Source organism: Salvia miltiorrhiza, chromosome 3, assembly GCF_028751815.1.
Source record: "Salvia miltiorrhiza cultivar Shanhuang (shh) chromosome 3, IMPLAD_Smil_shh, whole genome shotgun sequence".
NCBI lineage: Eukaryota > Viridiplantae > Streptophyta > Magnoliopsida > Lamiales > Lamiaceae > Salvia > Salvia miltiorrhiza.
The window spans coordinates 38,361,569-38,384,854 of NC_080389.1; the positions used below are offsets into that span (position 1 = coordinate 38,361,569).

The 23,286-nt window shown below is 38.2% G+C and overlaps 1 protein-coding gene and 4 long non-coding RNA genes across 6 annotated transcripts; all 5 read right to left on the reverse strand.

The window, feature by feature from the left end:
• Nucleotides 1–348: 348 nt before the first annotated feature.
• LOC131016599 (60S ribosomal protein L35a-3-like) lies at nt 349–2,694 on the reverse strand. Of its 2 annotated transcripts, none has more exons than XM_057945310.1 (5): nt 2,549–2,694; nt 2,424–2,459; nt 2,082–2,310; nt 1,486–1,528; nt 349–564 (listed from the first exon to the last, which is right to left on the reverse strand). In XM_057945310.1, exons 1-4 carry the CDS (start codon nt 2,578–2,580, stop codon nt 1,487–1,489), a joined length of 339 nt encoding a protein of 112 aa, XP_057801293.1. In that variant the 5' UTR covers nt 2,581–2,694; the 3' UTR covers nt 349–564; nt 1,486. The 2 variants fall into 2 exon arrangements, with proteins under 2 accessions (XP_057801293.1, XP_057801292.1); XM_057945309.1 differs by having other exon boundaries at nt 349–581; nt 2,549–2,693.
• An 8,375-nt stretch (nt 2,695–11,069) lies between these two features.
• Nucleotides 11,070–12,188, reverse strand: LOC131016601 (uncharacterized). Its single transcript, XR_009099097.1, has 2 exons — nt 12,042–12,188; nt 11,070–11,355 (listed from the first exon to the last, which is right to left on the reverse strand). It is a non-coding gene; the product is annotated as an uncharacterized LOC131016601 (long non-coding RNA).
• Nucleotides 12,189–13,124: 936 nt separating this feature from the next.
• LOC131016600 (uncharacterized) lies at nt 13,125–15,895 on the reverse strand. The gene is made up of 2 exons (XR_009099096.1): nt 14,685–15,895; nt 13,125–14,394 (listed from the first exon to the last, which is right to left on the reverse strand). It is a non-coding gene; the product is annotated as an uncharacterized LOC131016600 (long non-coding RNA).
• A 1,466-nt stretch (nt 15,896–17,361) lies between these two features.
• LOC131016603 (uncharacterized) lies at nt 17,362–18,480 on the reverse strand. The gene is made up of 2 exons (XR_009099099.1): nt 18,334–18,480; nt 17,362–17,647 (listed from the first exon to the last, which is right to left on the reverse strand). It is a non-coding gene; the product is annotated as an uncharacterized LOC131016603 (long non-coding RNA).
• Nucleotides 18,481–19,416: 936 nt separating this feature from the next.
• LOC131016602 (uncharacterized) lies at nt 19,417–21,645 on the reverse strand. Its single transcript, XR_009099098.1, has 2 exons — nt 20,977–21,645; nt 19,417–20,686 (listed from the first exon to the last, which is right to left on the reverse strand). It is a non-coding gene; the product is annotated as an uncharacterized LOC131016602 (long non-coding RNA).
• Between the last annotated feature and the right edge of the window lie 1,641 nt (nt 21,646–23,286).

Consider the following 23,286-nt stretch of genomic DNA (forward strand, 5'->3'; position numbering starts at 1 on the left):
GGTGTGAATAATAAAAAAACACAAAATTTAGTGTGCCTTGCGATTGTGTAACATTTTACAAAATGATCGTTCATGGCGAAAAGCTTTGGAGTGAAGAAACAATGTATAAATAATTTGATCATCGCTCTTCTCATATGTTTTAATTAGTTCGTTAATATCCATCTACTCTCAAAAAATTAGTTAATTTCCAGACACAACGTTAGGGAAAGCAAGTAAGTGGTTTCTCAATAATCAAGAAACGATGCATGTAGACTGACTTGCAAATGCAAACAAGAAAATTTGTGCCACGTAACTGAGATGTAAACATGCCTAAATTCAGCATGAATTTACCTACACATGAGGAAGGAGGAAGCAAAAATGGCAGATGTATCATTTAAAGGAGGAAAACAGAAAATGGCAGATGTGTAGTGCACAACAATTTGTCAACTCAACCAGATCGATTCTTCAATTCAGGGTCCAAAAAGAACAGAAAATAGGATAAACTGAAAATATGCCTAAATCCAAAACTATAAATAAAATCCTGACGAGTAGAGGCTGTCGTCACCTAACGCTCCCAAACGTGATCTACACGATGTGAACCACTGCAGATAAGAGAAAGGGATTTTATAAAGAAATCAAGAAACCAATACAAGGAAGAGAAACGTACAAAACATTTACTCCTTCCTATTCCATTTATTTGTGATTCTACACTTCTGAACAATGATAAAGAAAATTATTTCCAAATTAACCTTAGTTCATGGTAATTAATCACCCATATGGCCATATTTTTAGTGGGAATTAAATATGAACAGCATATTCTTTTGGGAATTACTCCAAGCCCATTACTTTTTTAATAACACTAATTAAGGTGGCATGAAAAAAGAACATCACTTATCTTCTTCTACAAGGTGTCTACACTTGGTATTCGAACTATGAGTCATTCGCCACAAAAATTGAATGAGTAATGTATAAGGACATAAAATGCAAAGAATCAAAAAGTTTAAAACTACAAACAAATCGAATTAAGCCAAGATAAAATCAACACCGACACTTTCATACTGGAATAGACAAATTGATATACAAAAAGCATAAACAGTGTGGCCGTAAAAAGAGCTCATAATAGGTGGAATAAAATTATTCTGGGCTCGACTTGAATTAGGATTAATACAAGATAAAAAAGATAAAAATTGATATACAAAAAGCATAAACAGTGTGGCTGTATAAAGAGCTCATAATAGGCGGAATAAAATTATTCTGGGCTCGACTTGAATTAGGATTAATACAAGATAGAAAGATAAAGCACAGCTTTAGATGCGTGCAAAGTTTATTTTTTTCATTTTCTGTATGCATGTAATATGATTTTAAAAAAAAATTCACTCTAGGCAAAACCCTAGACCATTTTCACCAACATATGAAAGCATATTTACCTCAGGATAACCAACTTAAAAAAAAAGAAAAAGGTGATGCATACAGAAACAAAGCAATTTAACTTAAATGGAAATTTACCTCAAATGTTGCTTGGGTACATCATCACTCTTACCCTAGCTCCCTGTTTCACAATAATATGATGCATGAGAAAATAGGAAAAAACAATTCATGGCATTCTATAGCAAGTACAAACTTAATAAACTTGCAATATCCTATAACTGCCGACAGGTTGTATATTTCGAATTCAACAAATAGGAAGTTTATAACACAAGGAAATTATAGTAAGATTGAGGCTTCTTCAGTTAAAACCACAAAAAGTGTGGATTTTCAATGCACCAAAACTAGCACTAGCAAGCCTCGAGCATACAGCATATGCAGTCAAAATAAGGTTGGTTCACAAGTGCATTAGATCGGTTCATTTCTAGCTAATACTATACAACCCTCCAAAATGGGTGGATTTCTGTTTCTCTCTCTGACTACCTATAACACACTGCATTCAGAGAACTGAACTATGTAGCAATTTAGTTCTAAACAAAAAATAGCAAAATAAGACATTTACACATTTTACAGTAGCAGACAATGAGCTGAAATCCCAACAATTTCACTTATTCATGTGCTTGTCAAAACCAATGCTTAGACATAATAGACAAAATGGAGAATCAAATGGAACATACCATGGATTTGGGCGGAAGGTTGGACTTGAACTTGGCGCGAACGACGCCGCTGTTGCCATGGGGGCGCGTGACCTTGCCCCAAATGCAACGGTAGTGGGAGCCGTTCTGCTTCACCTTGGCCTTGTATATGTACGCCATTTTCTTCCCGCGGTACCACGCTACTTCCTCCTGTGTGTTCACTCCCTCAATCTGTATCAGCGACGTGTTGGGATACTGATTCGACTTCGACCTATCATCAAAAATAAACAAATCCCCAAAATCATCACATTTTCCTCCCATAAAAACACACACTCACAAACAGCTAACTAAAAAACACCTAACTATCGCGATCTATTTTCGTACCTTTTGTAGCCGAGGATGGTTCCACGAACATATAATCTAAACAAAAATAAAACAAAATCAGGAATTACAGCAGGTTCGAATAGCTGTATAAGTTAGATAGAGAAGACGGAACTGTGATGCCTAACCTCACTCTCTCTCCCTGTCTTCCTTTCACCATTTTTGCCGGCTGCAGAGGTTTCGCGAAAGACTTGAGCTGGAGACGAAGACGACTGACGGAAACCCTAATTCTTGCATTTATATGGATTTTAGGTGTGGCTTTTCGGTCTGAAGTGGGCTACAAATATGGGCTTTTATAAACTATAGTAGCGGGCAGTTTCAAAAGCCCAATTATATTGGATTTTTTATTTTTTTTAATGAAGGGTTAAGGGTAATTCTAATCACGGCCCACAATTTACTCACCGTAGTATGTAGCCCTCCATATAAAATAATAATAAAAAAATAATTATAATATTACTATTTTGCCCTATTATTCATAGCTCCATATTAAATTAAATTTATAATAAATTAACTCTTTAAACAACTATATAATCCCCAATTCAAAATTCTGAAAATCACGTGAAAATAACTGTATCGATCAAACCCTAAAATCAGGATGATAATTATAATTTCTAGATGAAGAACGTTGTTTCCATTCCCAACTGCAGAGGTCAGGAAGGCAATGCTAATAGTGGGGCCATGAAGGGAAACAATTGTGCAGTGATGGCAAATGGAAACAATGGTTGAGGATAGGGATGGCAATGGGCCGGATCTGGACCGGATCCTGCTTGGTCCAGATCTAGATCCGGATTTTTTGACTTAGGCCCAGATCCGGTCCAGATCCAATGGATCCAAAAAAATGAGATCCAGGTCCAGATCCATAAGATCCACAGGGTCTCGGGTCCAGACCCGGATCCATACTTTTTGTCTTCTAAATTAAATTTATAAATCTTAAATTAATCTCAAATAAAATTATAATTATTGTCTAGATTTTCAACAATTATTCAAAATAAATGAATTAACCATATTCTATAAAAATATTATCGAAATTTAATAACAATAAGAATATAATAATCAAGTACTAAATAACAGTATAACAATGTGTCCTCTATTTTACATAGAAAAACAAATTAATGTTATCAATACAAATAATAATAATAATAATAATAATAATAATAATAATAATAATAATAATAATGAAAACTAAAATTTAAATTAAAATAAAAGTAAAATATTATTTATGAAAAGAGATATATAGATTAGTCATAGATATTAGATTAGAGTTAGATAAAAATAAATAACATTATATATATTTTTATATATAAATGGATCCATGGACCGGATCTGGGTCTCAGATTTTTTACTCCAGATCCAGATCCGGAAATTATAGGAATAACCCAGATCCGGTCCAGATCCGGTCCAGATCCATTGGATCCATTTTTCCTAAGGTCCAGATCCTAAAAAATGGATATGGATCTGCGGATCTGGACCGGGTCCAGGATCCATTGCCATCCCTAGTTGAGGAGTCTATATTTTTTAGATTTCCGAAAAAGGCCTATAACTAGTTCATCGATGATCTCTGCAATTGGGAATGGAAACAATGTTCCTTCGTCTAGAAATCGGGATTAATGTTGGGAATGGAAACAATGTTTCTTCGTCTAGAAATTAGAATTATCATCCTGATCCAAGGGAGGTTGAAGATGAAAAATTATCTTTTCATGATTGGATGGTGGAAATCATCGACGAGCCCTTTTATCGGTCGATGTTCGCTTGTTTGTTGTGGGCCCTCGTAACGTCCCCGTTGTTCAAACAGAAGATCCTCAGCCATGGCTAATGTTTTAACATTGCCCAAAAAGCGGTTTGGGTTAAAATGCCAATTGCATCTTCTGACTTTATGGCTTGTGCTAGTGATATCATCAAACTTAACTGTGATGCAACAGTGTTGACCGACTCTGGAGTGGCGATTGGGGTGGTCTTTTTCTAACTTTGATGGGAATGTCGCTATAGGTTTTTTAAGGGAGCAGTTTCTGTTGAAATGGGTGAGGGATGACAATTCGTGAGGGTCTCTTGGTTGCTAAGAACAAAGGATTCAAAGGCTTGATGGTTGAGAGTGATTGCAGGAGCTTATTTGCAAAACTCTGATTCCAATGTTGTATGACAAACTGCATTGTCCCATTTTGGGAAGGAATGGCCAAGAAGATTGTAAAATTTAGAATTTTAGTGCCCAGTGTGTGCTAAGAGTGAGAAATCCGACCAGGTGTGTTGGTACTGAAGATAGGATCTTCAGTTGTCCAGGTTTGCTATGCACCCGTAAGCACATGCACAGGTTTGCTGTGCACCCGTAAGCACATGCCCAGTGAAGTTGTCAGTCTAATCAACTGACCGTGGATGTAGAACCACGTAAAAATCTCTGTGTTGTTTACAGCTTTCAGTATTTACTTTCTTACTTGTGTACAAGCCTTCTCCACTGAAAACTGATTAACTGCAAAGAGAAACTTAATTTCTGACAACGTGATTAATCTCACAAACTATTTCGAAACAAAAGTTTTCCGCTACGTGTGTTATTAGTCTAACTAATTTATCTCCGGGTAGTCAAGAAGATTCATAACATCTCGTTGTTCAACAAACTTGACTGAAGCTTTACGTGTATCAGTTAAAGTCTCGAACTTAACTAATAACTCCTTACTGAAGAGTATTCAGTATCAGTCATCAACCTAAACTTTACTAAACTCTTTTCTCTAAAAAGGTTGTGTCAGTTTGTGTTTCAAGTTTCGTTTTTTAAAAATAGCCTATAGGTGTATTCCCCCCCCATACACCTATTCGAGACCCTCCGGACCTAACACTTTGCAATGGCACCAAACTGATAGTAACTCAACTTGGGGAACACATAAGTGAAGGGAAACTCATTTTAGGGAAAAAAAAAAAAATGAGTTCAATAAGTTTTCTATAGCTAGAATAATTACGATTTCATCGCATTTCACTAAATTTTGAATTCGGTTCCAGAGAAGGCAATTCCCTATGAGTGTTTGTTTTATTATGTCGACAATAAATAAAAGTCATGGACAATCTCTTTCAAATGTAGGATTATACCTGCCGAAACTCATTCTTAGTTATGGACAATTTTACGTGGCAATCTCAAAAATCACTAAAAAGAGAGGTTATATGCAAGACGCAACAACTAACATGTTGTATGGTGAAATTTTCGATAGATTATGAGGTAATTGTAAATTTAATAATTTATTCAAATTTTTAAAGTTTAAGTCATTAATGATATTATTTAATTTTTTTCTTATTTTTTAATTATTGGTTCCAACTACAGACATCTAATATAGATACGTTTCAAATAATTGTTCCAATTTCTCTTTTAATATTTTTTGGATCGAAACAATGCTTACATATAAATTTTATAAGACATTTAAATTAGGTCAATTTCAAATAAATATTATAATTTTTTTATTTTATAATAATTTTATTAAATTCTTTATTTTTGTGAAAAATAATTCATGAAACAAAAAATAAATTAATAATTTCATAAATTTATATTTTAATAGATCCGTCGAATTAGGACGGGTCACTTAATAGTTTCATATATATTGTGTGTGGAGGTGCGCACAGGTGGTACTCTAATTTAAACCTATTTGAGATTGAGAACATCAACAATAATAAATAAATAAAAAGAGATTATACCTCAAAAAAAGAAGAAAAAGAAATAGAGAGAGACTAATAAAGTCGTGTTAGGTAACGAGATGTTGATGTAGCACACTAAGTTATGGACCTCTAATCTTTTGACAACTTCTAAAATGCATATAGTCGTGCACTGAGCTACACAAAACGTGCATAAAGGGTACAAATAAATCGGCATTCCTCCATTTTTATAGTATTATTTTTCAAATAAATATTACACTGGTACTCAACCATTTTTTTCATCTCGTAAATATCAATATTTTTTATTTTTACTTTATATTATAAATGTGTAAGTTGATGATATATATCAAATCTATAATCCTTTAGTTTATTATTGAAATTGCTACACCACCAACTAAATTATTCCACTAAAACTTTATATGAATTTGATGACAGATGGCTCGAATCTGATCATCCCTTAATGGAATTATGCAGAATTCCTAGAAAGTAATCGTGCAATTATTATAGAAATAATCTTTTTTTGAGATTGTGTTGGACTTTCTTGAGCATCCTATGATTTGCAAAGTTCAACCCCCCACCTCCGAAAAAAAAAAAACTGAAAAAGGACTTCAATTTTGAAAATAAACTTTATATTTTATATTTACACAGGATGAATTTTATACTAACAAAATAAAAGAAATCAAGCTCTCATTTTTAAAGGGTTAGTATAAATTATCGAATTTTTAATAAATTTTTATTTTACTTACTAACTTTAGAATTTGTATTATAATTATTTAACTATTAATTTTCTTTTCTCATTTTGCATATTCACTCATTTTTCGATGAGGTGGCATGACATAAATATGCTCACTTGCTATAAATATGACCGCGCGGAAAAATAAAATTGGCGTAGTATTAATTGTATCGTTGGATGCACACAACGTCATTTTGGACACAAAATTTGGCCGAAAAACGTGAGTATTCAAAATGAGAAAATATTAATAATTGAATAATTTTAATACAGATTTTAGAATTGCCGTGCACAATGCAATTTTTTTTTATTAATATATATGCAATTTACCTATTCTAAATTATGTTTTTAGAAAAAAACTGCCAATATAAATTGAATTAGACCATATATATATATATATATATATATATATATATACTGTATATATAGGGTAAATAGCATGAAAACTCCTGAACTATACTCATTTTATCAAAAATACCCTAAAACTTTTGAAATGTTCTCTAAACCTTCAAACTATTAGGTTTTTATCAAATATATCCTGCATCTATTTTTCGATTACCAGAAACGTGATGCGGCTCGCCAGATGCCACAATGTAATTTATATTCTATTTTTTTTAAAATGACACGAAAAAAACGACTTCGTTTCGTACCATATTCTATCGTGTTTATTCCTAATTATAGGTGATTAGCGTGAATTTCAAACACGATAGGAGTGAATTTTAAATTTCAGAGTGGATTTTTTATAAATGATATGGTACGAAACGATGTCGTTTTTGCGATTGCATTTAAAAAAAATACTCCCTCCGTCCCGCCCAAGATGCTACATATTCCTTTTCGGGCCGTCCCAACGAAGATGCTACATTTCTATATTTGGCAAAAATAAGAAATTTTAAACACTTAATTAACACTAATTAAGTATTTTTTTATTATCTTCTCTCTCCTACTTTATCACTTTATTACATTCTTTTTCTTACTTTATGTAATGACCCGACTTTTAATTGAGGATTTAAAATCTTCTAATGACTGATTAAGGATTTATTATGATAATTAGGGTTCGGCATCCATTAATAAAATACGAACTTATATGAATTTGATGATTTATATACGTGATGATTTATTTTTATTTTTATTTTCAGTGGACGATGCACTCAAAATATATTTTGAGTCCATTAACTAAAGTTGATCCATGTGGTTAGTTAATTTATTAAATTGACAGGCCCAAATGGATTTTATACTTCAAATAAGAATTAGTCTTGTATGTGTCAATGTATTCAAATGAGTTTGGAACCATATGATTAATGTATTAATCTCTTAGATATTTTAATGATTAAATTTGAATAATCCTAAGCATGCTGAATCCTAAGCATGCTGAAGAATTTACTACGCATGCTGAAGAAATTCTTCAGTCATACAAAGCTAGCTGAAGTGTTCATACTTGTCAGCTGAAAATTACACGATCCTCATCCATCCAAACCACCCCATTTTTCTTTTATAATCTACACCATTCTTCACCCAAACCTCACCACTTCACCATTTCTAAATTCTGCAGTCTCAATTTCACACAGCAAGTTAAGGTAATAGAATGAGGATATTCATCTCTTTCAATTTATTTTTTTCACAACTGACGTTTCTAATCTTAGTGATAAACAAAATCTGCAGAAATAAATATCTTCCACCACACCTATTCAAGGTATTCCCCTTTTATCCAATATATCAGAGAACCACCAAACGAGAATGATCCAAAAGAAAAATTTACATGTATTAACGTATGAACTGAAATTTACAGTATTTGATTTTTGCTCAAATCATATGTGCTAAGTGTTCGACTGAATTTGAGGCTTGAAACCTTTGAAGGGGGGCTGACCCTGCCTTGTGTGTGTGAGTCGAGATCAGAGGGAGGCGGCAGCCTTGGTGACTCGTCGTCGCCGGCGGTCAACGGACGGCGACGGAGCCGCGGTGGCTCCGATCTGCCAAAGAGGGGGAAGGGAGATAAGTTTTCAGATTTTAATTTAGAAAAGGGAAAGGATGAGGGAAGGAAAAAGAAAAGGAGAGAAAGGAAATTAGAGTTACCTGTTTTCAGACGGCGGTCAGCGGTGGAGCCATGGTGGCTCGTCGTCGGCGGCGGCGGCGGTAACGTGACAGCCGTGACGTCGCCGTTGCTCCGATTCAGCCAAATCAAAAGAGAGAGAGAGGAGTTTTCAGTTTTAATCTAAAAAGGAAAGAAGGGGAAAATGAAAAAAAGTTAGGGTTTTACCTGGGCTCTCCGGCGACGGTGGCGGCTCCTGGCCGTCTGTCCACCGGCGAAGGGGAGGACGACGCGGCAGCGCGGCTTTCGCCGTGTCTGCGTGCGTATGTGTGTGAGTCAGTGAGAAGAGGAGACCGAGGGGGTGAGAGGGAGACGCGAGACGTCCGGCGAGGCGGCGCGCCGGAGGCGGCGCCGCACTCGACCGATCAGAGAGAGAGCAGAGAGAGTCGGGAGAGGTCCGAGAGAGAGATGAGAGGTGCATGTGTGTGTGCTGAAAATGTGTAATTGTGTGTGTTTATTTAGGTTAAGAATTGGGCCGGGTTGGGCCGATTTTTTTTAAATGTTGGGCTTCCCTTTTTAATTTAATTGACTGGTGGGCCGATTTTAATAAGTGTTTGGGCTTCAATATCTGTTGGGCTCGGCCCTTTTAAATAAAAATCTGATGGGCTTCTTTAATTTAATTGTTTGGGCCTTATTCAAAGAAAAACATGATAGACTTAATTTATCTAATTAATTTGGGCTTATATCTATTTAAATTATTTGAGCTCTTAATTATTAATTTAAATTGAGCTTGATTAATTTAATTATATATTGACCTTTAAATTAATTATTTAAATGGAGTTCTTTTATTTCAAGTATTTTTACAAATGGACTTTAAAACAAAATATTTTGAGTTAAGCTCTTATTTAAATTAATTCTTTTCAAATGACTTATTAATATGGATTATTTGAAAATGATTAAATTATTTTAAGTATGAGAAAGAATGATCCATGATGATTTAAATTGTCTATGTGATATTGTTTGATTTGCTGTTAAAAGATGGAATATTTGACTTGATGACGTGAGTAGAACGAGTTATGATTAATGCGCATGTTGATGTTCGAATAAATAGTTTCGAACCTAAATGATAGTTATGTGATAATGTTTTGAGTTTAAGGTTTTGACGAGATAAGATTAATATGGATGCTAGAACCCTAAAATCATTAAAGAAGATAGTTTAGTTTAGAGATCAATCTTCCTGTCTTTCACGACTTCTTCTCGAACTTATCGATTCTTCGTCAATAAAGGTCCAGGCGGGAAGTGATAGCTAAAAAGGGAAGTAACTCTACGCCCGTTGTGGGAACGAATAAGGTGGGCTTTCTTAAAACACGTATATAGAGATCCCCTGGATACAGGCCTCTTATACGAAATGAAATGAATGACATGATATAACTGTGATATTTCAAATGATGAATGATTATTATGAAATGAAATTTTTATGGAAATGATTAATTGATGAATGGTTCTTATGAAAGGAAAGGAAATGTTTATGAAATGATTGTCTGCCAAAAATGTTTATGTTTTATGTATGTATCCTATCTGTGTTGGTTCGCCAACTATAAAGGAAATCGAATTCGGACCCTACGCTAGACGAAGGTTTGCTAGTAAGGGTTAACGTGTACACTCATGGAGACTGTGTGTCGCTTGCGACCGGTCTTGGCGTCCGTGGAAGGAGGCCTCCTTCCCGGCGTGTAAAAGGAACAGATATGGATCATATAGACTGAAAATGGGATGCGCATCCAACTTTATGAAATGAAAGAAAATGTTTAGTAAGCACAGATCCTTCAAGTAAAACCCTGTGTGTTACTGTTGGCAGTACAATAAATGATATAAAATGTTATATTTCCGGCATATGTTCACTGAGTATTTTTACTCAGCCCTGCATGTTGTTTTCCCTAATGTGCAGGTTGAGCGGGTGATGGAATGGAGTGGAGTTGAGCGGATATACCTTTTGACATAGAACAATAATGAAACCTTGAGTATACATCTTCATATGTATAACTCACACGTATTTCCGCTGCAAGATACTCTGATTATGCTAATGTTTTATTTTAAGTATAATACTCTTTTGTTGGGTAATCCACTTCGACGGGCCTTCCCGAACAAACGTCTTTGTCACGACCGGCCTTAATTAAGGATAATTAATCCGGGAAAACCATGACTGGGGAAGGGAAATTAAGAAGCGGGTTTAGAAAGGGGTGCATAAAAGAATACTCAAAGAGTTTGAATATGCGTGAAATATTCCTTAAAAAGGAAAAATGCATAGTTCGCATAAAAAGGGTACTCAAAGAACTTGAATACGCGTTATATTCCTTAAAAGGAAAAATGCATCGTTAGGGGCTTGAGTAAAACTTTATCAGAGTTTGCAACGGAAGGCGTAACTGAAATAATCAGTGTTTACAGCGGAAAGCATAACTGAGATACATGTATGAAGACATGTATCCTTTCTGAGCCTACTTTAAGTTCGACAAAAGCTCTACTCAGCAACAACACTTCATCGCCCATCACAGCTCAACCTGCACAAACATAAACATCGAAAGGCTAAGTACAAGAGTACTTAGTGGGCAGTTGCCAAGCATATAACATAACATCATTAACAATTTCACAACATCGCATAAGAGGCATAAGTTTCTTTCAAATCCTTTGCTCATTAAACAATTCCAAATTCATAAATAGCATGAGCGCATTCTTCATCATCAATAATCATAAACAAGCATCGTGTCGTGGAGAAGGCCTTCCCCAACGAACACGGGCATCGCGCCGTGAGGGGGAGCCTCCCTCAGCGGTCACGGCATCGTACTATTGAGGGAGGCCTCCCCCAATAGACGCTGTAACACTGGTATACTGGCATACTGGCATCGCGCCGCTAGGGAGGCCTCCCTCAGCGGACACGGGCATCGCGCCGTGAGGAAGGCCCTCCTCAGCGGACACGGCATCGTACTGTTGAGGGAGGCCTCCCTCAACAGACGCATGCATCAAACATAAGCATAAACTTATCAGCGTAAAGCATTCAAGCGTAAATAAGCGTAAATTACATAGGGCGTAAATAATATAAACAGCATAGCGTAAATCATTTAACGTACATCATAATAAAGCTTAACTCATTTAAGCGTAATAAAGCATACCACACTTGAAGATCCAATTTGCATTTTAAAGCATAACACTTACATAGCATTTTATTTACGCGTAAGAAATTGCCCACCTGATAGCAAAGTTTTGCTAAGGTACTCTAACTCCTTGTGTAGTTCTTATTCTTGCGCTTGACCTTAATCACGAGAATATAAAAATAAGACATTGCCTCGAGGAAAATTCTTAATTAATGAGAAAGCGTAATTGTAACTATGCATGAATCTGGTATGCATGAACTAATCTTCTGAGCGATAATCGGGAATTCTACTATTAATCCTCGTAAATAGATTTAGCTAATTCCCGTCTAGCGCGGTCGAATAAAACTGTGATTCTTCCTTCCTCATCGGAATATTCTAGTTGTGAAATAAACCTCGCATTTGTACTTGATTGAAAAAGGACTAACTCGGCTTTAAACGAGGTGTGACCTTGTAGAAATTATCGGGCTTTTCGATAGAAACATCATTACTAGCGTAACCTCAAATAATTAATAGGCTCAAAAGAGAGTAGCCAATTAATTAAATAAACCAGTGGCTTTAAAGAAATAAATGATAATAGTTCGCTTTAAAGTCCGAAGTCCAAAAACATTAATTAATAAACTGGGCGGCTCATTTACTGAATAAGAATCGGCTCGCTCACTGATAAATAATTGGGCTTCATCAAAATAGATACTGCAAGGCTTAACTGAAAGAAGTAACTTCAGCTCAAGCTTTAAAAGAATTAAAGCCCAACTTAAAAAGTCTTCGACCCAAAACAATTAAAATAGGGGTCCAAATAATAATTAATGTGGACTGAAAAGAATTAATCTTAGTCCAATAGGCAATTTAATCGGCCCAAATGATGAATTAAACTGGCCCAACGAAATATAAATGGGATTAGAATAATAGCCCATCATAAAATATGCATCAGCCCGACTCCTTAAATTAATTCAAGCCCAAAAACACTTAAAATCTGCAGCCCACCTAAAAAGAAGGCCCAGTTCGAATTTAACATAAGGAAAAGCCCAAATCTTGGCTTGCAATACTTAAAAATGTGAGGCCCAAACTTTAAAATAATTGAAGCCCAAATAAAGAAAAGAATCAACCCATCATTTTAAACTCCAGCCCAACTAATCAAAGTGGCCCAACCAAGAGATGAAATCTCGGTTCTTTCTCTCTCATTTTCACGGCTTCTGTTCCTCAATTCCTCCACCCAAATCAGCAGCCTCTCTTCCCAAATCTCGCCAGCGCCGCTCAAGACCTCTCTCTCTCTCTCGCCCGCTCTACGCGAGCTCCGCCGCGAACGGCTCCGGCGAGAACGACGGCCAGCCGAGGACATCGCCCCTGGTCCATTTCTCTCTCTCTCCATCTACTTCCCTCTCTCAATTTCTCACCCGATCTGTCTCCCGCAGATCTGCCGTCGCCGCTCCGTACTCTGACCATTCCAGCCGCCGGCGAGGCCAGCGTTGCTCAGAACCCCGACGTCGGTCTGCTCCCTCATCTCCTCTCTCTCGATTTACCTCTCAAACTCGACTGAGAGGAGGAGCCCTAGCTTTCCCTGAGATCGAATCCTCCGCCGTTTCTGTAAGTCCGGCGACCGCTAGTTGTCGTCCCCCCTCCAAACTTGGTGTCTCGGCCTCAAATCCGTGTTCGGGAAGAAGAGAGTGGAAGGGCGAGCCCTAATCGTCAAATACCAGGTCGCTGCTGCGGCCGCATCTTCGCCTGAAATCCGCCGGGCTGCTGTCGTTTGGGAGCCATCGCCGACTGGAGTTGCTGCTGCTCGGGCTCGGTACCGGTCAGCGGTCGTCGTCTGGGAGAGCGCCGTCGTCGATCGCTGCTGCTCCTTCGTTCGGAATCCGTAGAATCAGTCGGTCTCTCTCAACATCAGTCGAGCTTCAGTCGCCTTCTATGCTCCAACCGGCGTCGGCTGCCGCCGAGCTTAGGTCCGGCGTCGTTCAGCTTCCGCCAGTTCCGTCCGGCGTCTTCTTTCCTCTTGGTTTCACTGAGCAGAACCCTCAAAGAGATCTCTTGTTCTCTCTCGATTTCACGAATTGTGAAGTATCGAGGCGAGCTTTCTCGCCTGATTCCGCCGTCCCGATTTTGTAACCCGGCCAGAGGAAGTTCCTCTCCTCTCTGAGTCTCACACACACGATGCATAGGTGGTCTCCAAAACAAACAGAGTGAAAGTCCTAACTTCGCGCTTAAATCGGCGTCTCAGCCTCATCCTCTGCCTTCCTCCATCTCCGGCGAGTCAGACGCCGTCGACCACCGGTCTCACTTGCTGTCATTGATCTGATGCAGACGAGATAATCGATAGTTCGCCGTTTTTGTTCTCGGTGTTCGTCACGGCAGCAGGGGTTCGCCGTCCCCTTGGTTCGTCCGAACCGGCAGCCGGCACTATATCTTAAAGCTAAGTCTTTGTTCTATCTTCCTCTTCTTCTTTGTATAAGTCTGTATATAAACAATAGTTTGTGGTTTGAAGTTAAAGGGATCTGTTCTGTGTTCCTATTTTGATAAAGTTAGAGATTAAACTAGGAACTATGGTTTGCAAATGTCAAAAGCATTCTCATCATCTGACTCATGTGAAGAATTGTAATTACATAAATTGATTTCTGTATATTGAGCGTGTGACTTGCTGGATCTATAAGCATATATACCCGTTTACATCTCTATATTCCTACTCAAACATGTGTCTGATGGTATGATGAGAAGATAGCTGAATTGCATTGTGTAGTATTTACCTGAAATGCTTGGTGTCGGTGGTTGTCTGTTGCTATGAATTAAATGGGGAAAGGAACTGAAATTGCAAATATTGTTTTCTCAACAAATGCAGAAAGAACCAAGTATGGAATGAAGAAAACTTAGGCCAAGACTTACCTCTCGATACTTGGCAGTTGGCAGCAGGAACTTCATCTCCCTTTCTGGTGCTTGGTGTATGACATAAGGAATGAAGTAAGTGGAATGTTTGGTGGAGAAAAACAAATGTAATGGAGAAGTTGGTGGAGTGTAAGAGTAGGTGTAGTGGTGGGGAAGCAAATGGTGGTAAATTCAACCTTGTAAAATACTATACAATTTTCCCCAAGCTGGGAAGTAGACTGTATTCGTGAACTGTAATAAAATACTGGCTTCTATTCTCTATCATCCGTTATTGTATCTGTTTGATATTTTTTTCCTTGCCTGCTAACTTGATAAACTATAATATAACTTAAATTAAATCCGTAGATTTAATCTGCTTTGCTGTCGGAAATAAATCCTCGACTTCTAGTAGCATTAATAAAATATAACTGCTTCCGTTTCTCGATTAATAAATAACATGACTTTGCTAAGTCAGTTATAACTTGAAAATAATAATTATTGAATGGCTCAATAATCATCGTCGCGTTTTTCTCATACGTTATAAAAGTATAACGCTAAAATAATAACTCCGTTTCTGATATTAAAAAAATCAGGACCATAAACTGGATTCATTTATAATAATTTGCATTTACTAGATTTAATTATAAATAAAAGAGCGGGCTACTACATACTACCCCTCTTAACAAAAATTTCGTCCCGAAATTTGCATATCTTTGTTAAAACAGTTCGGGGTATTTCTCCTTCATCTTGTTTTCTAGTTCCCAATTGCTGAACCTCGTTGTCTGTTGGGGCATTGCGTGGAGTAGTGTCCCTTTTGACCACAATTGTAACAACCGTTAGTCCCAGCTCGACAAACACTCCTATGCATTTTACCGCAATTTGGGCAAGGTGAAATTCCTCTCTGACTTTGGCTACCCCCAGTTGACTCGAGGTTAGTCTGTGCCTCGTACCTTGGTTGAATAAACTGTTCGGCCCGTTCATATTCTTGCCATACTTGCTTATTAATCGGATTGATATTGTCTTCATTGTTGTCCCACTTGCGCTTCCCTTTGAGAGTATGTAAGGCTCCTGGTAAGTCGTTTGGCGTTGAGATCAATGGTGGGGCTGACTTGTCTGACGGTATTGCGGCTTCAATGTCAAGTGCCCTGTTCAGAGACTCCGTATATGAGAGTCCTCCGTGACTTGCTAGAGCCATCTTAATTTCGTACCGTAGACCGGCACAAAATTTCTCTGCCATCTTCTCATCTGTGTCCACTTGTTGGGGAGCAAACCTAGACAGGTTGCAGAATTCCTTGTCGTATTCAACCACAGATTTCTTTCCTTGCTTTAACTCGTAGAACTCAGCTTCTTTCTTCTTCCTATAGCTTTTCGGAATATATTTATCATATAATCCTGTCTTAAAATCTTCCCAAGTATAACTTGCCCATTGTTCAGGTGTCAGAATTTTTCGACGTGCTTCCCACCAGAAGTCAGCCGATCCTGTTAGCTGGAATGAGACGCAAGATAGGCGCTCCTCATCATTACAACGTAGAAAGTTGAAAATGCGTTCCATTGCACGCACCCAAATCTCAGCTTCAGCCGGTTCACTCGTTCCGTCAAACGTAGGTGGATTTTGCCTTAAAAAGAGTTCTTCGACTCTCCTAGTTGGGGGCGGAGGGAATGGGTTATGTCCTCGAGCATCTTGTGGTTCTTCGGGTACAGCGTTACGGTTTCTGCGATTGTTATTGTTTCTCGCAGGGCTTCCTCTCTTAGGCGGCATTCTGGTAGCAAATATGTGCCAATTAGTACACTCTAGCATAATCTAATACAAGCCTCAAAAGAATTCTTGTAAATGTCAACTTATTATAACTTGTAAACAAGTCATAACTCCAATGACAGCAGTGATGTAGTAAGCTTTAAGGGTCCTTAGCATCTCATATCCATGAGTCATATAAATTCTTAAGCATATAATATCTCATCATCTAAATTGGATACTTAGGCATAAGTCATGGAGATTCATAGCGGCTATAAAATCATGAGCTTAAGAATTATTCTATACGTATCACTTATCTTGCTGCCTTCACTATAGCCACCAAAAGATACAATCTAATTTCTTCTATGTTTGCTTCTATGTTCTGTCGTAGTGGTGATCTCATATCTTAATAGTTCTATGTTCATAGGGATTCATTCCATAGGCATACTTAATCGTACTTACGTAAATCATTTCATTCAATAACAACATAACATAGCTATTAACAGTTACACACTTTTGTTATCACGATAGTTCTCATTTTTAGTAAACATTAACTCAAAACTTGGAAGAGCATACCATTCTGCTTCGTTGAGTGTGATGCGATGAAGTGCTGAGCTTTGTCGATTGAACTCTAGACACTTTAGTGATCCATTCTAAGTTTGGCTTAAATAAACTCTTAGGCTCAGAGCAAACGAACTGCTCTGATACCACTCTGTCACGACCGGCCTTAATTAAGGATAATTAATCCGGGAAAACCATGACTGGGGAAGGGAAATTAAGAAGCGGGTTTAGAAAGGGGTGCATAAAAGAATACTCAAAGAGTTTGAATATGCGTGAAATATTCCTTAAAAAGGAAAAATGCATAGTTCGCATAAAAAGGGTACTCAAAGAACTTGAATACGCGTTATATTCCTTAAAAGGAAAAATGCATCGTTAGGGGCTTGAGTAAAACTTTATCAGAGTTTGCAACGGAAGGCGTAACTGAAATAATCAGTGTTTACAGCGGAAAGCATAACTGAGATACATGTATGAAGACATGTATCCTTTCTGAGCCTACTTTAAGTTCGACAAAAGCTCTACTCAGCAACAACACTTCATCGCCCATCACAGCTCAACCTGCACAAACATAAACATCGAAAGGCTAAGTACAAGAGTACTTAGTGGGCAGTTGCCAAGCATATAACATAACATCATTAACAATTTCACAACATCGCATAAGAGGCATAAGTTTCTTTCAAATCCTTTGCTCATTAAACAATTCCAAATTCATAAATAGCATGAGCGCATTCTTCATCATCAATAATCATAAACAAGCATCGTGTCGTGGAGAAGGCCTTCCCCAACGAACACGGGCATCGCGCCGTGAGGGGGAGCCTCCCTCAGCGGTCACGGCATCGTACTATTGAGGGAGGCCTCCCCCAATAGACGCTGTAACACTGGTATACTGGCATACTGGCATCGCGCCGCTAGGGAGGCCTCCCTCAGCGGACACGGGCATCGCGCCGTGAGGAAGGCCCTCCTCAGCGGACACGGCATCGTACTGTTGAGGGAGGCCTCCCTCAACAGACGCATGCATCAAACATAAGCATAAACTTATCAGCGTAAAGCATTCAAGCGTAAATAAGCGTAAATTACATAGGGCGTAAATAATATAAACAGCATAGCGTAAATCATTTAACGTACATCATAATAAAGCTTAACTCATTTAAGCGTAATAAAGCATACCACACTTGAAGATCCAATTTGCATTTTAAAGCATAACACTTACATAGCATTTTATTTACGCGTAAGAAATTGCCCACCTGATAGCAAAGTTTTGCTAAGGTACTCTAACTCCTTGTGTAGTTCTTATTCTTGCGCTTGACCTTAATCACGAGAATATAAAAATAAGACATTGCCTCGAGGAAAATTCTTAATTAATGAGAAAGCGTAATTGTAACTATGCATGAATCTGGTATGCATGAACTAATCTTCTGAGCGATAATCGGGAATTCTACTATTAATCCTCGTAAATAGATTTAGCTAATTCCCGTCTAGCGCGGTCGAATAAAACTGTGATTCTTCCTTCCTCATCGGAATATTCTAGTTGTGAAATAAACCTCGCATTTGTACTTGATTGAAAAAGGACTAACTCGGCTTTAAACGAGGTGTGACCTTGTAGAAATTATCGGGCTTTTCGATAGAAACATCATTACTAGCGTAACCTCAAATAATTAATAGGCTCAAAAGAGAGTAGCCAATTAATTAAATAAACCAGTGGCTTTAAAGAAATAAATGATAATAGTTCGCTTTAAAGTCCGAAGTCCAAAAACATTAATTAATAAACTGGGCGGCTCATTTACTGAATAAGAATCGGCTCGCTCACTGATAAATAATTGGGCTTCATCAAAATAGATACTGCAAGGCTTAACTGAAAGAAGTAACTTCAGCTCAAGCTTTAAAAGAATTAAAGCCCAACTTAAAAAGTCTTCGACCCAAAACAATTAAAATAGGGGTCCAAATAATAATTAATGTGGACTGAAAAGAATTAATCTTAGTCCAATAGGCAATTTAATCGGCCCAAATGATGAATTAAACTGGCCCAACGAAATATAAATGGGATTAGAATAATAGCCCATCATAAAATATGCATCAGCCCGACTCCTTAAATTAATTCAAGCCCAAAAACACTTAAAATCTGCAGCCCACCTAAAAAGAAGGCCCAGTTCGAATTTAACATAAGGAAAAGCCCAAATCTTGGCTTGCAATACTTAAAAATGTGAGGCCCAAACTTTAAAATAATTGAAGCCCAAATAAAGAAAAGAATCAACCCATCATTTTAAACTCCAGCCCAACTAATCAAAGTGGCCCAACCAAGAGATGAAATCTCGGTTCTTTCTCTCTCATTTTCACGGCTTCTGTTCCTCAATTCCTCCACCCAAATCAGCAGCCTCTCTTCCCAAATCTCGCCAGCGCCGCTCAAGACCTCTCTCTCTCTCTCGCCCGCTCTACGCGAGCTCCGCCGCGAACGGCTCCGGCGAGAACGACGGCCAGCCGAGGACATCGCCCCTGGTCCATTTCTCTCTCTCTCCATCTACTTCCCTCTCTCAATTTCTCACCCGATCTGTCTCCCGCAGATCTGCCGTCGCCGCTCCGTACTCTGACCATTCCAGCCGCCGGCGAGGCCAGCGTTGCTCAGAACCCCGACGTCGGTCTGCTCCCTCATCTCCTCTCTCTCGATTTACCTCTCAAACTCGACTGAGAGGAGGAGCCCTAGCTTTCCCTGAGATCGAATCCTCCGCCGTTTCTGTAAGTCCGGCGACCGCTAGTTGTCGTCCCCCCTCCAAACTTGGTGTCTCGGCCTCAAATCCGTGTTCGGGAAGAAGAGAGTGGAAGGGCGAGCCCTAATCGTCAAATACCAGGTCGCTGCTGCGGCCGCATCTTCGCCTGAAATCCGCCGGGCTGCTGTCGTTTGGGAGCCATCGCCGACTGGAGTTGCTGCTGCTCGGGCTCGGTACCGGTCAGCGGTCGTCGTCTGGGAGAGCGCCGTCGTCGATCGCTGCTGCTCCTTCGTTCGGAATCCGTAGAATCAGTCGGTCTCTCTCAACATCAGTCGAGCTTCAGTCGCCTTCTATGCTCCAACCGGCGTCGGCTGCCGCCGAGCTTAGGTCCGGCGTCGTTCAGCTTCCGCCAGTTCCGTCCGGCGTCTTCTTTCCTCTTGGTTTCACTGAGCAGAACCCTCAAAGAGATCTCTTGTTCTCTCTCGATTTCACGAATTGTGAAGTATCGAGGCGAGCTTTCTCGCCTGATTCCGCCGTCCCGATTTTGTAACCCGGCCAGAGGAAGTTCCTCTCCTCTCTGAGTCTCACACACACGATGCATAGGTGGTCTCCAAAACAAACAGAGTGAAAGTCCTAACTTCGCGCTTAAATCGGCGTCTCAGCCTCATCCTCTGCCTTCCTCCATCTCCGGCGAGTCAGACGCCGTCGACCACCGGTCTCACTTGCTGTCATTGATCTGATGCAGACGAGATAATCGATAGTTCGCCGTTTTTGTTCTCGGTGTTCGTCACGGCAGCAGGGGTTCGCCGTCCCCTTGGTTCGTCCGAACCGGCAGCCGGCACTATATCTTAAAGCTAAGTCTTTGTTCTATCTTCCTCTTCTTCTTTGTATAAGTCTGTATATAAACAATAGTTTGTGGTTTGAAGTTAAAGGGATCTGTTCTGTGTTCCTATTTTGATAAAGTTAGAGATTAAACTAGGAACTATGGTTTGCAAATGTCAAAAGCATTCTCATCATCTGACTCATGTGAAGAATTGTAATTACATAAATTGATTTCTGTATATTGAGCGTGTGACTTGCTGGATCTATAAGCATATATACCCGTTTACATCTCTATATTCCTACTCAAACATGTGTCTGATGGTATGATGAGAAGATAGCTGAATTGCATTGTGTAGTATTTACCTGAAATGCTTGGTGTCGGTGGTTGTCTGTTGCTATGAATTAAATGGGGAAAGGAACTGAAATTGCAAATATTGTTTTCTCAACAAATGCAGAAAGAACCAAGTATGGAATGAAGAAAACTTAGGCCAAGACTTACCTCTCGATACTTGGCAGTTGGCAGCAGGAACTTCATCTCCCTTTCTGGTGCTTGGTGTATGACATAAGGAATGAAGTAAGTGGAATGTTTGGTGGAGAAAAACAAATGTAATGGAGAAGTTGGTGGAGTGTAAGAGTAGGTGTAGTGGTGGGGAAGCAAATGGTGGTAAATTCAACCTTGTAAAATACTATACAATTTTCCCCAAGCTGGGAAGTAGACTGTATTCGTGAACTGTAATAAAATACTGGCTTCTATTCTCTATCATCCGTTATTGTATCTGTTTGATATTTTTTTCCTTGCCTGCTAACTTGATAAACTATAATATAACTTAAATTAAATCCGTAGATTTAATCTGCTTTGCTGTCGGAAATAAATCCTCGACTTCTAGTAGCATTAATAAAATATAACTGCTTCCGTTTCTCGATTAATAAATAACATGACTTTGCTAAGTCAGTTATAACTTGAAAATAATAATTATTGAATGGCTCAATAATCATCGTCGCGTTTTTCTCATACGTTATAAAAGTATAACGCTAAAATAATAACTCCGTTTCTGATATTAAAAAAATCAGGACCATAAACTGGATTCATTTATAATAATTTGCATTTACTAGATTTAATTATAAATAAAAGAGCGGGCTACTACAGTCTTGTATTTGCCCAAGTGATCAGTTATGATCCTAGTGTTATATAATAAATGTCTCTTTTCGTAAAATGTTTGATTGTTAAGTAAATGTCCCTTTCTTTCCCCGCTTCTTAATCCCCTTCCCGAGTCATAACCCCGGTTAAACCATCCTTAGGGATTGCGGGCTGTGACAGAGTGGTATCAGAGCAATTTGTTTGCTCTGGCCCAAGAATTTTCCTTCAAAAGCCAAGTCTAGATCGAGTCATTTAACTTAAATGAATCTTATGACACCGCTCAACGCTCCATTGCATCACGCTCAATCAGGAAAAAGGTAACTGTGGTTTCAATCTTTTAATAAATGTTATGATTTTAAACTGTTGCAAGAACATGATTGTGAAAGATATGCTATGAATGAATGTTGAATGATTTACGTTGGTATGATAGATTTGGTGCATACTATGTTGATATGATTAGAGGAATGAATGATACTGAACACGTTTTCAAGGAATGTAGATTGTTATAAGTTTTATGATCACATTTGCAAAAGAACATAGATTGATGGATTTATAGGGTATCCCTATAACCTAGATGCTTGAGAATGACGAATCAGAAAATGACTAAACATCACGAATGTTTTGGTTTCCTTCGGGAGACTGTAGTTTCTTTGAAACTCAAAGATAGACTGAAAAGATACGTGCCACGTTGAGAGTAAGTCAACGAAAGGTGGCAAGAGACAACTTCAAGATGGGCGTTACACCACGAAGGTTTTTAAGCATAATCTTTACGTTCGATAGTTCACACATGACAGAACATCGAATTGATTTTGTTTCATGATGAGTTATAGAAAGAATATGGTTTGACTGTTACATTACTATGTTGTAATATGTCTACTTATGGAAGAATGTTGAACGTTCAGAATATAAGTCTAAGAGATAGGACCCTATGCTTCAGCTATTAGCTTACTGTTACGAACTTAAGTTTTGTTATGTATAGTATGATGAGAATTTAGAAGACCATAATTACCAAGTCCGGGATGATGTTTCCCGTGTAACTGGGAAGTGATTATGTTGGACCTGGCCAGTCCACATGATCCAAATCTCAGTAGACGTCTTTTGGGTTTATAAATCCCTGTATTTCAACTTCAGTTTAAAAATCAGATGGGTTCCCACTCGAGGTCATTTTGTTCGACCTGGTAGTTACTCCTTTCTACCCTCTGGTTATTTATTTGAGTCTCTTGAACAAATTTTCTGCAACACTTTATATCATTCGAGATTTGAGCCTTTGCAACTTTTGAGTTGTTCTAGTAGATTCTTTTGAGGTATACGACTAAGAAGTGTTAGTATATTGACTTAATAAGTCACCCAAACTATAGCATGGTTAATTGACTTCAGTTGTGTCTAAATTAGTTGATATTAGTATTTCTCCTCTGATTATTATCGACCACTCCTTTTGTTAACAATTTATAGTACAAACCGTAAGGTTTGAGAATAAGGATTTGAGTTATTTTGTCTATGCTGATTTCACATTGGAATCATGGAAAAAGTGTTAC

Bases quoted from the DNA above. Each gene is read 5' to 3' on its own strand.
- LOC131016599 (XM_057945310.1), bottom strand. From the start codon at position 2,580: ATGGTGAAAGGAAGACAGGGAGAGAGAGTGAG. The intron at 2,311-2,423 runs GTACGAAAATAG...TTTTGATGATAG, and splicing joins ACCATCCTCGGCTACAAAAG to GTCGAAGTCGAATCAGTATC. The intron at 1,529-2,081 runs GTATGTTCCATT...ATTGTGAAACAG, and splicing joins ACCTTCCGCCCAAATCCATG to GGAGCTAGGGTAAGAGTGAT.